The sequence below is a fragment of the Vicugna pacos genome, chromosome 4 (assembly GCF_048564905.1).
Source record: "Vicugna pacos chromosome 4, VicPac4, whole genome shotgun sequence".
Classification (NCBI taxonomy): domain Eukaryota; kingdom Metazoa; phylum Chordata; class Mammalia; order Artiodactyla; family Camelidae; genus Vicugna; species Vicugna pacos.
In genome coordinates, this window is record NC_132990.1 from 5,439,716 (window position 1) to 5,458,560 (window position 18,845).

At 47.4% G+C, this 18,845-nt stretch overlaps 1 protein-coding gene across 6 annotated transcripts in view; it reads right to left on the reverse strand.

Annotated features, from left to right (window-relative positions):
* The window catches only part of DAPK1 (death associated protein kinase 1), a 179,868-nt gene extending 163,289 nt beyond the window's left edge, over positions 1-16,579 (reverse strand). For 2 of the 6 annotated variants that reach the window (XM_072959178.1, XM_072959180.1), the window contains exons 1-2: positions 16,196-16,555; positions 15,161-15,330 (exon numbers count right to left, since the gene is read on the reverse strand). In XM_072959178.1, the coding sequence (XP_072815279.1) occupies positions 15,161-15,222 (62 nt within the window). In that variant the 5' untranslated portion in view covers positions 15,223-15,330; positions 16,196-16,555. Of the gene's footprint in view, positions 1-15,160; positions 15,331-15,439; positions 15,525-15,671; positions 15,885-16,195 lie in introns of those variants that run through there. The other 4 variants (XM_072959179.1, XM_015243525.3, XM_015243523.3 and 1 more) reach the window with 4 other exon arrangements.
* Between the last annotated feature and the right edge of the window lie 2,266 nt (positions 16,580-18,845).

Here is an 18,845-nt window from a genome sequence, read left to right on the forward strand (position 1 = left end):
CGCAGGCTCGACACACACACACGTGCTGCTTTCTCGAAGGAGCCCACTCGTTGTCATGCCAGCAAATCAGTACCTGGTGCCTACTGCCTCTGGTAACCTCCTTCCCCTTCAGTAACTGAAATGGGGTCAACCACTAAAGTAGTGCACTTTCAAATTTAAAAATATACATGACAATGAGAACAGGTAACAAACTAAAAAGTACCAACAGATTTGGTGGACATCATCAGTACACAACAATGGAAGGACATGGCCGTGTTGCCCACATCCTACCCTCCAGTGAGCAGTTGCAACTGGGAGCTACTTTGTACCTCTATGTGGCTGTCCCCTCTCAGGGCTATTCTGAGGATGAAAAGATACGATGTATCTTAAGGAACTTCTTAGTGATTACCTGTCCACCTTTAAAACTCAGGGGGACTACGATACAGTCCTTCATTTCAGAATTTTGTGATTATGGTCAGTTAAAAGAATTGATTACCAAACAATATGTATTTCTGGGGTACTTGCATTAGGGCAGGCAGACAGCTAGATACGAGCAGAGAAAGGGGGACACGGACCAAATGGCAGGAATTGGGCAGAAAGGAGGGGCACGGGCCAAATGCAGGACACCACACATCATGTAAGCACCGGGGGTCCCTGGGCAGAGAAAGAAAAGCAGGAACCTTGGGGCTGATAAGGGATCATGCCTTTTGGGGATGACAAGTGGCCTGGAGGAGAACAAAGAAAGGTGAGAAAAGGCAGGAATTTCCAGTGTCCGAATGTAACCTTTTGCTCATTATGCCTTCATTTCAATAAAATTAGCCTTGCAGATTAGAAGTACCCATCATGAAAACGACGCCATGACACTTCCAATCCAGACTAAATAAGGACAAAAATCCCTCCTCCCTTTGGGAAGGTGGAGTTGGGATGATAATCAGGGACTACGACCCCAAACCCTTCCCTTCCCAGTGAATATTCCGCCCTTTCATTTTCACACCCTGTGTAACTAACTTGCCAAAGAAACTCAGGGCAGCCGCTCACCTGAGCCTGCCCTCTCTCCCCTGAGAGTGTACTATCCACTCCTTAATAAATCCTCACTTTACTTTTTTAATCACTACGTCTTATCTCTGAATTCTTTCTGGGACGGGACAAGAACCTAGAACACCTGTTGCATCTATCGGCAACACTTTCTTTGCAGGATGCTGGAAAGCAAAGAACTATGACACCTTAAGAGGCTTACAATCTAGCAGAGATACACACAGACACACACACATACAGACATACACAGACACAGACACAGAGCCAGCAGTGCGATGTGGAGAGTCTAACTGCCAGATGACTGTGCCAATGAGGAAATGCCCTGGAGTCTGCAAGAGGAGGGCATCCCTTTGAAAGGGGATGGTCAGGAGTGACTTCCTGGGGAAAATGGAATATAAACTCGGTATTCAGAGTAGAGAGGAGGGTCCCACATACTGATAGTGCAGATTCTGATCACCGGCACCAACAGAGGGGACCAACTCCATAGAAACCCTGGTATCCTTTCCCCACTGCCCCTCATGGACACCTCTCTCCTGGTTATTCTCCGTCTCCTCCCTCTGTCCACACACCCCTTCCCTCCAATCTGTTCACTCTTCTCTGGCCAGACGGAGGTTGCCCCCCATCCTGCACCACCCCAGCATCCTGCAGGTGGTTAACAGGGGGCACTGGCAGGGAGGAGGAGAGAGAGGTCAGGGTGTTTCCTCTCTGAAGCGGCAGGTGCTGGCGGCCCTCCTCGGTGGTTCTAGCTCAGCCCAAGGCATGGTATCTGCTTCCCAGGAAGTGTGAACTTGGCCGTCTTCACCTTGACCATCAGCAGTGGACTCATTTCTTGCCAGCACCTTGGCTGACACATTTCCCTCTTCCACAGTGCCCTCCAATCAGCCCTGGTCCCTTCGCACCCTCTGCCAAGTGACAAGCTTCCCCACCAAGTGACTTCCATACAAGTGCTCCTCCCCCAGGGAGCTGGGACACGGCAGAGAGCATCCTTCACACCTCCTGCCACGTCCTGAGACCTGACCTATCATCTTTAAAAGCACCCCCACTAGGAGGAGGGGCTATCTGAGGCAGTAACTAAGCTATGTGGGTTCCCCACAGCCACACAGTCTGCTATGCCATCCAGCCTGCAGGAGAGGCAGGAACCGGGGGCCTTGGAGAACAAAAAGCAAATAAAAAGCAAGGAGTTATCCAGCTTTGACTAAAAATTAGAAATCCACACACACACAAAAAAAAAAACCACACACACAGCCACACAAAAACCCCTACAGCTATTAAGCAGATTAAAAACAGTCATGGAAATGACAGCAGAATGCCACCCTTGGGAGAGAGCAGGGTGGACCGAGGTCAGGCAGGGATGGGAACTCTGTCGGAGCCATGACTCAGAGCAGCTGCTCAGCAGGGAGAGGCAGGGCAAAAGCTTCCATGTTGGCCGTGGGTGGCAACCACACCCAGCGAGTGACATCCGGAAGTCTCTCCAGGTCTTACTCATCGTCCACCCCCCACCTCCCCACCCCCACCCCCACCCCTGGGACACAGCAGACCCGCCCACTCTAGGGCCAGCACCTAAAAGCCAGAGGAAAACAACAACTGCCCAGACCTCTTGCTCACACCATCTGCAGCCTGCTCTCTTCCTTCCCCAGCTCTGGACACCCAAGGTCAATACCTTCTTTCAGGAGCACTTTCTCTGCTCACTGGGTGCAGGAGCCTCCTTGCATATTACCTGCTCCAACCTCTAGTCCATTTGTTAACACTTCCCTGTTTGGTCCTGGAGCCCCGTGGTTCTCAATGGGTCGGGGTGGGGGGAGATGTTCCTGGCATCCAGAGGGGCAGAAGCCAGGGATGCTGTTAAACATTCCACAAGGCACAGCACAGCCCCCACCACGAAGAGTCACCCCGACCAAACTGTCACTAGAGCCCAGGTTGAGAACCAGTTTAAAGGAAGGAAACGTGCACTGGACGCATCACGTGAGCCAGGTGCTGTGCTGGACGTTCTCAAGTTCTTGAAGCTTCCCTCTCACGACAGTGGCAGAGGAACAGGCCACAAAGCGAGCCGCACCACCCGTCACCCAATCTCCGGTCATGGCTTAGCAATTTGGGGTGTCCACTGGTTGCCACCATCATTTTAAACACGTTGTCTGAGGCCAATGTCTTTCTGAAGCCTGGTTTTCTCATCTGTAAAATTTGGATTACAGTACCTATTTCCAGGCCCTGGTCTAGAATGGGTTCACAGTAAATCTCAGCTTCCTTGTCTCCTTCTTCATGTCTGATTTCCAGTTTCTTCCAGGGAATACATGGGTAGACACACACACACACACACACACACACACACACACACACCCCGCTCAGGTACCCACCTACTTACATTTTTATGTCCCCGCCAAGAATCTGAATGAATGAGTGAATAAATGAATGAACCCTCCAAAGGTCAGAATGACCTCTCCTTGCCTGAACTCCAAAAACAGCTTTTCGTACTTATTTCCTTCTCACTCAGGCTTTCAACTACCATGGTTGTGTAAAGTCTGCCTGCCTTGCTTGGTTAGGAACTTGTTGAGATAAAGGGTCCTGCGCAACACCCCAGCCAGTGCCCTATCATTCAGATGTCCAGTCAACCCGGACGAACGAACATGTCCGACAGGTGGATATTACAGTTCACATGATACTTCTGTGTAACAGTCTATTTTTCATTTAGAAAGCAGCTAGCGAAACGAAATCGACTTTCCAGAAGCTCAAGGCTCCCATGTCAAAACATGAATTTGCGTCCTGACACACCTCGGGTTCTTAATAACGCCAGGATGACTGTCCCTCTGAGCACTTCCGAGTCTGTTTATAGTTAGGATTGTCACTCCCTGATATGTCACCCGAACTCACCTTATAAACCCAATTTCCAGGCATTTTCCTCTTCAAATCTGTGAGCGTCTAATGTTACTGTTTATAAACTACAGATACCTTCTACCTAATGGCCCCAAAGAACAAGGAAGGAAGCATCCTTTTACATATATTTTCTTTGCGGGGGAGGGGTAATTAGGTTTATTCATTTATTTTTATTTTTAGAGGAGGCACTGGGGATTGAACTCAGGAGCCTATGCATGTGAAGCGTGTGCTCTACCACTTGAGCTAGACCCTCCCAAGCATCCTTTTAAAGTGGCCTCTCCTGCAGCGCCATGTTCCCTGAACAAATGGGGCCCCCCATCCGGGGAACAAGGATGCACTCAATCGCGTAAGTGGGCATTCACTCCCAGCAGCTGGCAGAGCCTTGCCATTAAGTAAATCCGAACAATTCAGCCTTTCAGCCACCAATCTAATAGGCTTCTCTTGGCACGGGCAACTTTGGCTTAGCCAAACACTCATTTTCACATCTCAGATCAATGCGTGTCAGAAACGAACAGAGGCTCAGACCTGCCGCACGTCTCGCCTTCTGCAGCAAACTCATGTCGGTCAGGAACTCAGGGCCCACACACTCATCCACACTCCTTTCTCCATAAAGATCCAGAACAAAAAAACCCAATGATTTGTTCCTCTGACGCAATTCCTAGCATCTTATTCAGCTGTTTAAGATGGTTTCTCATTTAAAAAGCAGCTGGCAAAACAAAATCGACTTTCCAGGAAGTTAAAAGTCTACCACGTTTAAACACGAATTTGCGTGTCGACATACTTCGGGTTCTTAATCACGCCAGGAGGACCATCCTTCTGAGCATTTCCGAGCAGCTCTCTCCCGGAGCAGCTAACTCCCAGCTGTCATGCAGCTCTTAGCTGCCCTGGCTTCCCCAGAACACACATCTTCCCATCTTAATATCCCCTCCTTGACATGAGCTCCTCCCTCCCTTTTCCTGGGGCGTCTGGGGTGCACTTTGGCAATGGCATCCCTGTACACCGTCTCCAGCAGCCCACATTCAAATGCACGGCACAATTCCTGGCTAATTTATTTCTGAGGAACTCTGAGTCATTGACCACCACACTATGGGGCGGACCAGCGGGGGGAGCCCGGCACATAAACCAAGTCCTGGGTCCAAGCCAGCTAGAATGGGCAGCTGTGGGACAGATCAGATCAGTGATGTCAAACCTGATAGAATGAGCCCACTTGGTGGGCTGAGCTAGAGACGGGGTAGGGAGACAGAGGAGGGAAAAAGAGAAGGAGGAAGGATGGAATTGAGGAGAGTGGGCCATCACCCCCAGCCTGCCCCTGAGCAGCCCGGCCAGAATCTGGGTAGGGAAATGAAGACCAAACAGAGAAAGCAGGACCCTGGTCACACGGATCTAGAAGCATCTTCAGTCTCTCTTGCTCTGTCTTAGTAAACAGCCACCTCTTCTCCAACACTTACTGATGTGCCTGTTACTGGACCAAGCACTTTACACATATTACGCCCATCGTCACAACAACCTCATGGTAGGTATGATTATTGGCCCCATTTTCCAGATGAGGAAACTGAATCGCACAGAAGTCCAGTGACTTTCTCAGGGCAACAGGGATTTAGATGGAAAGTGTCGAACCATATTCTAATTTCTGGATATATATCTTCATAAGGCCAATAAACAAGGCCTCCTGTGGGCTTAGCTGAGCCCCACCTAACGTAAGAAACACAAAAAGCCATGTTCTCTACTCCCAGAAAACTCACCATCCATAGGGAGGGCCAAGAATCACCCACCTGGATAAGTCAAGTGTAAAAAAAAAAAACACAAATAGGCCAGTTACTTACCGGAAATTGTTCAGGGATGTAGGAAATGAGAGGGAGGACCTGCACGAGGGACCAGCCCTAGATGTGCACCACAGATGGCTACAGGCTGAAACTGGCCAGGTCACTTTTTATTCACTTTTTAAATTGAAGTATAGTCAGTTTACAATGTTGCGTCAATTTCTGGTGTACAGCACAGCGCTTCAGTCATACATGCACACACATATACTCGTTTTCATATTCTTTTTCACCATAAGTTGCTACAAGACATTGGATATAGTTCCCTGTGCTGTACAATACGAACTTGCTTTTATCAGATTTTGTGAGAACCCTCCTGTATTTCAAAGCGAGAGACACTTTGCCAGAGTTCAGCAGGTGTTCTGTGCGATTCAGTGGGTTTGGAGATGTAATTCTTGGTGTGTCTGTGGGAGAGGGTGAGCTGTGAGTCTCTACTCCGCTATCCTGGCACCTCCCTTGGCCAGGTCACTCTGCTTTTCTCCAGGATAAAACCTCTCTAATGCAGATAATTTTTAAAGAATTTTTTAAAAGATTTAAATAATCTGCAGCAAAGAGAATACTGCTTCCAAAGACGAGGCCTACAAAAGATGGTCCAGATTAATTGGTACTATTCATAAACACGATATACTCATTCAATGCCAGAATCAAGTTTAGCAAAACCGAGGGACTTCACTCATGCCTCTTCCCTCGCCTGTCCGCTGCTGAGTTGGCTAAACTCTCCTGTCTGTCTGTGCCAAAGGAGGGGTGGGGAGGAAAGCAGAGCTGATAAAACTTCATCCTGGAAAATATTCCTCTTGTTCTAATTCACTTCCTCTCCCAAACAATTGAACCAGCTGCCTGACGCTCAGGAGAGGATATGTGACCAAGCTCAGAACAAACCCTTATCGATTCTAAATGGGGAACTGTAAACACCTTCCCTCTATTCCAAAGCACGTTTGAATGACCTGGCAGAGAAATGCCTAGAGCAGGGTCTCAGCGGTCGTATTACAGGTTCTCCCTCAAAGGGGACGACAGGTGTGGATTCCACCTCATTTTGATTGTACAATGTGGAAAAAGACATTAGGGAGAAAAACAGAGCAGAGGTGCCTTGTCCTGAGCACACTGGGGCCTCTGCACTCCTGGTCTGCAAAGAAGTGCAAGCCAGCCAGGAAAAGGAGAAGGAAACAAACTCGTGATCATCCCGAGGCCAGAGGAGTTCCTGAGGATGAATTTGGTGGAAGTTTCTGGCATTACTAAGTCTAGACACCCTGAGTGGCAAAGACATTTAGAAAGACAGCTTTCTATATTCACATCCCAGGTCTACAGAAGCAGCCCCTGGCAGGCTCTGTTTTCAATTAGACTGATTTATATACCAGGAAAAGAGTACTTTTAAGATAACAACCGCTTAGTGTTTTCTTTTGTTTTTGGCTTACCACATTTCTAAGGACAGCTCCTCTGGGCATGATGTGCTATTTAGCATTTCAAACCACAGCAGTTAGCGGTGAAAAGTCTCTTCTCTGCAGTATTCATATACCTAGGCGGCCCATAGCTCTGTTTTTTGGAAAGGGAGGCAGCTTGCAACTCTCAGTCTATTAAATGTTACACTCAAAAGGTTGCAGCCTTTCATCACTCTCCCAGAGACACATATTTCTGCTGCTTACCCATAAACCACAGATGGCCAAAAAAAAAAAAAAAAAAATCAAGCTCTACCCAGAGGAGGCAAACTGATTTAGAAGATCTTCTCAAAGGAAGGTGGGAACATTAGAACTGAATCAGCCCTAACTACTGACATCATCCAAGGAATCCTTCTGTCACTATGTTGTCCCATCGCCTGAATGTATCTACCCTCCTGGTCGTAGATAAGGTATGTGTTGCTGGGCAGACACACAGACAGGCAGTTCAGAGGAAATCTGACCCTCTTCATGATAGAACCAAAAAAGGTACTGATTATTTCTCCTACATTTCTTTTCTTTTTTTATTTTTAAAATTTTTTGTTGTTGTCGGGGAGGAGGTAATTAGTTTTACCTATTTATTTATTTCTGGAGGCAGTACTAGGGATTGAACCCAGGACCTTGTGTATGCCAAGCATGCGCTCTATCACCTGAGCTATACCCTCACCCTTGACATTTCTTATTCAACTGGAAAATTCTAAACTGGGGCACCAGGAACAGGAACATGCAGGACGGAAGTAAGGTCTCAAAACTCCTGACAATCTTTATACGTTAAAAAGGAAAAGGTTACATGGTTGTAAAGGTAGAAAACAATAAACTATAGGAAAAAACTGTTCAACAATGGGAAGACAAAATGGAAATTCGCTCATTCCTTATAGGTGAAAATTCACACTAACAACTGTACTTGAGTTACTTAAAAACCAGCCCCATTCACCGCACTACATCTAAGTAAGAAAAATCAGTCTTGCCAGAAAATAAAATGTCCCACAAGAGTCCACACAGAGTCAAATTTCCCAGCTGCAAACCATTGGGCTTATGAGTATAAACTTTTCGAACACCAGAGATCGGCAGCTCACAGCATTCATCTGTTCAAACTGTACATTCCTCATCCAAAGCTGAAGGTGTTTATAAAGGGAAAAAGTGAACAATTTCTCCCTGCCTCCTTCTCCTGACGTCTCTGAATATACGTTACTGAATGAAATTTCTCAAGCTCACCATTGAAATGTCCACAGCTAGGACATAGGGGAAAGCCCCGTGGTCATTTCTCAGAGGTCAGCAACGTACTTAAGTGACAGCAGTGTGGTCTATAAGCCACACAAGCTCCCAACGTCACCTCAAAAAGACGGAAGTGATAAACAACAGTCACCGAGAATCACACGTGTCAGTTATCACCAGAGATTAGTTATAAGCACATATCTGGTTTGTTGAGGTTTTTTTCTTTTTTTGTTTTTATTTTCTTAATTTTGGGGGTTTTTTTTTTGTTTGTTTGTTTGCTTGTTTTTTGGCTGCTGTTTTGGTTTGGTTTGGTTTTTGGAGGAAAGTCATTAGGTTTATTGATTCATTTTTAATAGAAGTACTGGGGATGGAACTCAGGACCTCTTGCATGCTAAGCACACATTCTGCCACTGAGCTATTCCCTCCCCTCTAGTTTGGTTTTGTTTTGGACTGGGATTGAAAATTAGACAAACTATTTTAGGTTTTAGACTTTTATCTTGTAAAAATCCTTTTAGTACGTTAAACCTGGAACGGGGATTGGACACTTTCTGTTTTAGCTACGAAAGACTGACTCGTGAGACAAAGTTATTTTAAACCCATTTGAGTTAGATGAAGGTAGAAAAATTGTCAATCTTTTCTTTCCTCCACTCTAACTGCACATTTAAAGGAATTCATTCAGAATGGTAACAAAGTGATAAATTGGATTTATTATGAACCATTATACTGCCATATAATCTCCTTCAAAGCCAAGGGAGGATGCATTGTTTTGATAACTCAGCACAACAAACCGAAGCAAAACAATGAAGTATCACCTTCTGAACAAAGCCTCAATCACCCCCTGCACAAAGCCTCAATCACCCCCAGCCCTAAACCAGACAGACGCGCCACTTAATGGAAAAGGAAGCTGTCGTCTAGCGTGTGGCTTACTGGGCAGAGGCAAGGCTCTTACGCCGACCATGACTCCAAGGTTAAACAATAATGAAAATGTTCTGTGAACGTTCTAAAAAGCTAACTTATTAACTCTGGGGCTTGGATAACGCTGCGGCAGATAGTAGCCCCATTCATCACTGCGGAGCGCGCGAGCTGTTCAGAAGAGAAGAGGCAAGGAGATCGTGTACGTCGTCAAGCGCCCGAGGGAGCTCTGAGCTCCAAGGGTCACCCTTGGGCCGGAGTGAAGATGAAAAGCTGCCATGAAATGGGTCCTAGCGACTCCTGACCATCTTCTTCAAAGCAGGTATGGAAGCAGACCGGCATTGGGCGGCTGCCCAGATCGCTTCTCTTAAATAGCAACGTTATTTCACCTCCCAAGAATGATAATTGCCGAATCCTACGTGTGTGAGGAACATAATGAAAACAGACCTGCTCGGGGGTCTGGTCCATCTCTGGCGACCTACTGACCGGCTACCTTGAAAAAAGCCACATGACCTGTCTAAGGGCCAATGGGATGAAATGAGAAGGAAGGACTCGCTGACCACTCAGCTGCTTCTAGATCTAAGTGCCCAAGGGTGCTGGGCTGCCCTCCACCAAAGAAAGCCCCTCCCCTCCACCAGCAGGTGCGTTTCTTTGTCTCCTGATCAGAAATACGTTTCCACTAAAGTCATGCTTTATTTCATACAAAATGCTTGGTTAGGTTAGATACATGTAGCAGTTGGCTAGAATTAAGGGTGAAGGTTCACACTGCCTTCCCCTGCAGGGCGTCCCAGAGGTCAGGCGACGTAATCTTGACCCTGTCGCTCACCTCTTGCCACCTCCCCCCACCCCTGCCATGCCATATACGAAGGTACCCACACACCACCCCTGCAACAGCCCCCATGCCAGAAGGAAATGGTCTCTGCCTTCCAGGGGTTATAGTTTTGCTGGGAAACAAGAGGCTGTGTCTGACAATGTCACCTCTTCTGATGTAACCCTGTACTGCAATTATTGAAATTAATCTGAGCAGACAACTCTGTAAGCTATTGTGTTTTTTAAGGCTTTGTCACGATGCACCAATGCTGTGGGGCCTTTAGGTTCCGAAGTAGCTGGGTGAGACACAAGCCTAGGGGAAAAGGGCATTGGGGGACCAAGAAATCCGCTTCAGGGTGCCTCAGCTTCCCCGTCATTCAGCACCTCCACGTGCTACGTTCCTGGCCCCAGTAAACTTACTTTCTACATCCCCAGGTGGTCCAGATGTGAGCAAGCAAGCATTCAACCCAACTGCCACTCACCACTGTCACCTCCTTTCACATTCTAGAAGACCCTCTTTAGACCTCCCTAAAATGCAGTTAATTTTAAAATCCCTGATCGCTACCTTTAAAACATACATTTGAACCTTTTCTCTCTTAAACCTTTGCAGCCTTTCCTATTAGAGGAATCATCTGAGGGCAAGCGGAAGCAAAAATGCAAAGAAAAAACTCACATTCAACTCTCAGTCTTACAGGACGCTCTCACTAGTCAACTGCGTGAACCTGCAATTCCCACTTCCAAGGAGAAAGCACGCTGGAAGCCTCTCTTCTCCCGGTCCCCACAGGACTGCTGGTAAGACTAGCACTGAGTCCTGTAAGTTCACAGTAAACCAACTAAAAGAGGTACCCGGACTGTTAGGGGTTTATTACCATTTCTGACGTCAATTAAAATGCCTACGGATTTTATGCCAAAATGAGAATGTTTTAACTTTGAATTATTAGCTTCCAGCGACCATCCAAACAAATGTAAAATACTTTGTTTTCCTTAAAACTGATTCTGTGCGGTGCATGTTACTGTTCAGCCACAGAGAACGGCAAAAACAGCTTTTATTTTGATGAGCTGCAGACTTTAATCCAAAGAACATCCCCACTAGACATCACTTACTTGGTGCCACATATGTAAATTTATACATAGGTGCGTGCGTGTGTGTGTGTGTGTGTGTGTGTGTGTATTCACTACGCTTTACAAATATGAATCCATTCATTCCATCAGTAAGCATTTATTGAGCACCTAGTGTCACACACTTAATTAGGCAGAAGAGATAAAAAAGGATGAGCAAGTCCAAGGTCGCAACCCTGTGAAAGGCTGAGAGGAAAAGCAGATAATCAAGTAAGTAATGAGTATGCATTGTTGCAAATGCTGTCATGGGGAACAGAGGTTATTAAAAATAATATCTGAGGCAGCCACTGCCTCTCATTCTCACAACACCCCACAAAGGTAGGTGTCTCCCCACTTCCCAAATGAGGGTGCCTGGCTGTCCCACACCACACACTACCTCGCCACGGGCGTCACCATCTGCATCACCATTTGTGTGTCTCCCATCCACATTCTGGTCTCAATATTATACCTGCCGGCCTGCGTTAGCTTATTCAGACATCTACCAAACTTCTGCCTAGAATTATACAGCACACTGCACACCCCTCGGAGAAAAGAACGCAGAGAGAACCCTGACGGCACTTTCAAACTGGCTACACGGAGCAATACAAGAATATTAGTAACACAAAGCAAGGATGGAGCATGGACGGGTTGTCTGTGGTCATGACCAATGGAGTGCTTCAGACAGCAAGCCATTTGGTTTCTGAAAGGGAGAGACCACTGTAGAGATTTATTCAGGAGGGAGGACCCAGGTCTTAAGATCACGTCAGGTCAGTGGAAGAGGAAAGGAGGCCAGTGTTCAGAGAGGTGCCCAGAAGGCTCACAGGTTAGGCTGAACCACAGCCAAGGGTGTAACTGGAGCCCAACGGTGGGACAAGCCAGCCTGCATCTGCCCCAACTGCCAACTGATAAGAGACGCTAAGGCACCTGGGGCATTAGAATGACCCAGTGTCACAGCACACGGAGAAATCTGCCTTTATAAGAACTCCTCCAAGAAACCACTACATGTGATGGAAGCAGTTTTTCGTCCCACCTTCTGGAATAGAGGGTGAGACCCAACGGGCCTCCTGGAGTCAACACAAGTCACCAAACAACATTCTAAAGACAACAGTCCCATTCACTGCAGGGACTGGTTTCCACTTGGAGGATGTACAAGTTCAAGGCCAGAGCTTCATTATTCAGAATCAGAGTGGAGAGGCCCAGGGCTGTCAGCAATGTGTCTCCCCCATGACTCTTTTTCCCAAAATGGTAAACAGACACTTAACAGAACATTGAGTTGCAAACCAAGTTATTAGCATGCCTGGAATACTCACGTGTCTCCTCCAGTCCTACAGATGATATCTGTCTTTGTTTGACTCTTTACTGCTGAGAAAATACTTTTACATGTCTTAGATTACTTGATATTCAACAACAGTCATGAAATAAGCCTCTCATTTTCTAGATGAAGATACTGACGGTCAGAGAGGATAAGTGACCTGTTCCAGGTTATAAAGCTGGCAAGTTGTGGAGCCAACTCTGGACCCGAATATCTGTCCAGTGGTCTGTCTGCTCTATCAATCATCGTAATACCTTATAAAGTTCTTTAGAGTTGACAGCTTTTATAGTAGTCTTGGGCAGTACCCACACTAACGTACACAGACAGACACACACACACACTCTCAACCCTGTACATACACACACTCTGTTCTCTGAAAAGTAAAGTAACAAGAGTAATAATCTAATACTATATTCTACTTATTTAAATACCCATCTTCCCTCCTCTAGCTACGGACTTTGTCTCAGCGCATTTACAAGGTAAGTGAATAGCTATTTTTTACTATCGCTAAAGATATGTAAGTGAAGTCTTAAATCCTAGCCGATGCTGTTTATAACTCACTGCTTAGACCAACCTTGCTTTGATGTTAAACACCTGCCCATTTCCATTTTCTGCCACCACACTCTTGCCTCCACTCCCAATCTCTCAGCGACACACAGAACAATATCTTTCCTATGGGTCTACCTAATGTCCATCCAATGTCAGCATTTGTTTTCAAGAAGTGCCTATTTCCTGGCAGACATAAAAGTCACTGGACTTGAAAAAAACTTCAAAAAAAAAATCAACCATTTACCACATTTTTAGACAAAAATAAAAGATACATCAGTCAGATGGGCATGTATACTGTATTTTTAAAAATCCCCAACTCTAGGTTTTCCAGAGCACTTCTTTCATATTCACAGGTCACATACATTAAATTACTCAATAAACAATTTGTCAATTAGACTTGCACAGTGGAGAGAAAATTATACACAGAAATGTAGACAGAGCCAAAAATCAAAGCAAAATGCTAGTGACAAATGGGCAAACCACCTTCCATCACAGAGGCAGAGGGCCTGTCATCACACCCACGAAATAAAGATTCACACCCACGAAATAAAGATCACAAACTCCCCTGCCAGCCACAGGGCAGCCTCATTCTTTTTTTTCCCCTTCTCATAACACATAATTTTATCAAAAGATCTTAATGCAAATAAGGTCAACATACTTAATCTATAAAGCAATCATCTCACCTACTTTGAATCATCCATTTTTATGAAAGAATTTATAGAATCAGGCCACATTACACAAACAGAATTAAAATATGTTTCTTCACCTGCTCCCAGAGAAAAGCTCTATGTACCACCCATCTCGCTAAAAACCACAGGAATAAAGTGACTTAATTTTAGTTAAACCAAGTATTTCAACCACATACTCTTAAACACGAACCTTAAACATATCTGTGAAATATGCTTTTGGAGAGCTTCCCTTCTTACTCACTCACTCAGTCAGTAAATCTCCAATATACAGGAAGCTCGTCCTAACCACAAGCTCCCAGTGATGCTCTGAGTCCACACTAAACGTTCACAGAAATATTCTGATACAGTAATTTTTAAAAGATTGCTTTCCTTCTGAGCTATTACTTGAACCTGAAAAAAATTTTACTTAAACTCAACTTTCACAATTCTCATTAGGTAATCTAGGGTGTGGGTGTTTTTGAGTTTCCTTTTCGTGGGGAAAAAGGAAGCACTGAGCCAGGACATCAGATGTGTATGGAAAAATACATATTTTGATACACATGTAAATAAATACCTACTTTTGGGGGTTATTTAAAGATCCGTCTGTCTACTCACAATACAAATACACAGCGGTCTAACTCCTTACGTTGAATTTAAATTTAGGTGTGAAAACTGGGTTTTCGGCTAAAAGTAGACCAAAGCACAACCCACCCTGTCAAATACTGAGTCAAGGAGAAACCCATCCAGCCCTTGGATGCTCCCAAGAAATCACTCTTTGTTCGCCTAGCACGGAAAGGCTTCACATTCAGAATCCCAGCTCCCGCAGCAATGGAAGTATGCTCTGAATCCAGATAGCCAAATTAGGCTCTCCACCAGGGATTTGTCAAAAATTGAACATTGTGAATGAAACCAAAGCAACCACTGACACCAACTAGGTAATTAAATCCCAGGTTTAAGAAGTTTCAAAATCAAACTCAACATCAAAATCTGGCAAGTCCCCATGTGTGATCTACCGATATTTGTGGCATGTTACTCTGAAAATTCAGTAAGAGGGAGTGTTAAGCTTTTTAAAGCCTATCCATTAATTTGTACTCTCTGTCTAAATCACACTTAAGAACTAACTCGAGTTGCAATTATAGCTTAGCTTTTGCCTCATTGTCTCAGAAGGGCAAAAGCTGACGAATTACTGCAATTAAATCTGTTCTTGTACAGGGGTCTTGATCAATACACTTTGCATCACAATCTAACACTGAAATTGCCTCTCCACTCCTCGGCCCCTTGGATTAGGTGGTTTATTTCTGGTCCCTAGTCCTAGCTGAGTTAAAAACTCTTTTCTCTGTAATTTGCACATCTCCTGGAAGGGCGAGGGAGACGCCTGAATTCAAACTGCATTTGTTTACCGCCCACTGCCCGCGATATTATGCATTCCCACAGCCCAGAAGCGTGCGCTTCCGGCACCCTCTGTACCTGCCAAGTTCCTCGCCGGTGTCATAGTAGTCATCCACGTTTTCCTGCCTGAACACGGTCATGATAAACTGTCACGCCTCACCAAAGCCCAGCGTACTTCAGCTCCGCTTCCCAAACCATCACCACCGCTCCTGCGCCTCCGTGGGCCCCTCATGCATCAGTCTCCAGTCCTTAAAAAAACAAAACAAAACAAAACAAAACAGCAATAATAATAGTGAAATAACAACCCAAAATGGAAGTACCCTTCCACAGTTCTAAAACACGCTCGCCTAAGACCACCTCTCCGGAGCAGCTCCTCCCAGCCGGGTGGAGAGGAGCACTCTTTGTTAAACCCGGACCAGAGACGCCCCCAGCCCCGCATCGTTGGCGCACGCGTGGGGCCGGGCACAACCGCACCCCAAGGTTGGCGTCCCCGAAAGCAGGGCGCTCAGCACGGATCAGAACCCGCTCCGGAAGTGGCTGGCCTCCCCTCCTCCCCTTTCTCTGCACACACACCCACCCAGCTCCCCACCTCCAGGGGCGCCGCGGAAGAATGAAGCCCTCGCCCGGGTGGAACGCGCCTCGCTCGAAGCATCCCTCTCCTGCCTGCAGCGGCGGCGCAGCCCCCGCGCTACCTCTCGGCTTCCGCACGTCTCCGGCCGCCGCGGCCACCTTCTCTCCTCCCTCGAGCCAAGCAGTCCCCAGAGGCACATTCCTGGCGACTCCCGCTCCGTTACCCGGCCGACCCGGCGTGCGGCCGCCCGGGGGAGCAGGGGAGGGAAGGGAGCGGCCGAGGGAGGCGCGGCCGCCCGCCCCGAGTCTCCGCGCCCCGACACAAAGCGCCCGGCCCGCGCCACCTGTTCCCACCCGGCCCGCGGGGCTGGGGCCGCCTCCGGGCTGCTATCCCACTTCTCCCCGCCGTCAAGTTTCCCCCCGCCTCGGCCTTCCCGGTTGCTCGGGGCACTGCCCGGACAAATCCCGCCGCGCCGCGGCCACGAAAGCAAAAGCAGGCGGCGGGGCCCGGGAGGAGCCGGGGAGCCGCGCGCGGCCACTCACCCGGGCGCCCGGGAGCTGCCCGGGTCCCTCCGGAGCGCTGTCGGAGGCCGACGGCAGGCGCCAGCGCCGGGGACGAGCCGGGTGGTGGCGGGAGCGCAGGGAGGCAGCGAGTGGGGGCGCGGACCCCGCGCGCCCGCCCCTGCGTCGGCTCGGCCGGGCTCTCCCGCTCCGGCTCTGGAGCAGCCCCTCGGCTCCTCGCCGTCTTCCGGGCGGAGGGCGGCCGGCGGGCGGCCAATGGGGACCCCGCGGGCGGGCTGGCGACACGGCCCACCCACCTCCGAGCTGCCCAGCCCGGCCGGCGCTGCGGGTGCTGCGCCGCGCTCGCTGCTCCTCCCCGCTCGGCGCTCCGGGCTCGCTGGCGCGCTCTACCGCGCACACCCCCGCGCACACCCACTCACCCCACACCCGCGCGGGGAGCGCCGCCGGCGCGGCCGCGCGCGACGTGGGCGCCCCACCTGTGACACGCTGCCCCCTCCGGCGGGGTTCCGGAGAAAAGCGTCCCGCGAATGTGTACACAGGCCAGGCACGGTGCTCGGCACCGGGAAATCAGAGACTGTAATAGGTTTTAAAAAGCCCCTGCCCTCGGGAGACTTGCGTTCTGGTGGAGAAGCCACACAATAGATATGGAAGCAGATAAATGAGCATTTTAGAAAAGACCAGTTCTATGGAGACAATACTGCGGGATGACGGGGCGCAGTGGCCCGCATTAGATGGATTTCTAACACATCTCCAGGATAGGTATTTGGAGCTGAGATCTGAACTATGAAAATATGAAACCAGAGAAGAAAGGTTTGAGGTCTCAGAGGCCCAATGAAGCAACAGGAACGAAGGGTTTACGTATGCTGTCCCATACGGTTGGCTGCTGATGAGTTGCAATGTGGTAAGTCCCGAATAAGGCATGCAAGAAATGTGGAATACACCTGGATTCCAAGGCTTGGTAGGGAAATAAGGATGAAAAATCTCTCGACTTTTTTTCTATTAAACGCAGGTTGAAATGATAGTATTTTGGATATATTGGGATAAATAAAATATATTATTTAAAAATTAATCTCACCTTTTAGTTTTAAAATGAAGGTAGTAGAAAACATAAGGGTACAAATGTGGCTTGCAGTTATATTTCTGTGGGCTGTACTGGTCTACACAGAGACCACATATCTACTGGCCACCTTTATCTTTTCTCTCTACTTCTTACCCCATGCCCCCATCAAGCCCTGGGTGGGGGGAACAGAAAGGATGATTTCCCTTAGGGGAAAAACTCCTACGGGGAAATCTACCGTACTGACGGGAGTTACTAAAACTGATATGTGAACTCTCTGAGATTCCAGATCCATATCATTGTTCAAATTCCCAGATTTTCTAAAACAAGATGGTTTAAACTCTCTTTAGTTTAACAGAAATTTTAGACTGCAGAGATTTTGGCCTCTAGAAAAAAAAAGAAAAAAGCCCCTCAGATCTTATGTCAGACGCTCCTCTTAAAGACCATTTCATTCAATGGACCACAGGGAAGCCACGGATTCCTGATGATAGAATCAAGGGAAGACTCCACATGGGGAGGCAGTATTCACCTGAGAGGCAGGGTTGAGCATTAACACAAAAGGATCTTGAGAAGCGAGAAATATAGTCAAAAATAACAACAAAAATTGTGATTCATCTGGGGGAAATGAAAATGAAAACATCTGTTGGTGGGGGAATTATAAACACAGATACTTGGAAACTTGGAAGGTGCTTATGGATGACTGCTTGAAGACTAATATGTACAAAGCTAATACGGTTCTTGCAAAATAAACGTGTGTTTTCCAAGGCCACGGGAGGGCTCCATCTGGGGACTAACACGTCTTACCTACCCTATTCGACATGCTGATCACAGGAGATTTTCTGAAATAACGAAAAAGAGAACGAGCTTGGGAGTCACAAAATTGGATCTAATCTTGGTTGAACCATGCAACCGTAGCTGTGAATGACGCTGGCTGTGTCCCTTACCCCTAAATTTCACATCTGCACTAAGTTAGGCAAACATTTTATCTTGAGGGGAAGGCGGTGAGGTAGGTTGGCTTATTTATTTATTTTTATTGGAGGTACAGGGGACTGAACTCATAACCTTGTGCATGCTAAGCATGCACTCTACCACTGAGCTATACCGTTCCCCACCCAGGCAAGCATTTTAGAAAGGGAAATGGGCTCCAAAATTTAATAAAGAACCAGAGTCTAATTCTCCTCCCCATGAATGTAAGTTGGCCCTAGTGGCTTGATTCTAAGAAAATGTGGTAGAAGGGACATGGTGTGATGTCCTTCTAAAGCTACGTCATAAGGTGTTAGACCTTCTGCCTGACACTCTCTCTCGCTCTCTCTTGCTCTCTCTTGCTCTCTTGTTCCTGCTCTCTCCACTCACTCTGGAAGCCTTCAGCTGCCATGGTTACCCTGGGGCTGCCATGTGGAGAGACCATGTGGAGAGACCACAGAAAGAGAGAAACCGGAGGAAGCCAGCTGTTCCCGCCCCATCCCCAACCCCCATCTATTTGTGTCTTCACAGCCCAAGTTCTGCGAGCGAATAAATGATTGTTACTGTTCTAAGTCATTATTTGGGGGTGGTTTATTACGAGGCAATAGATAACTTATAAGAAAACTGAACTCTTAACATGTACCAGATGCC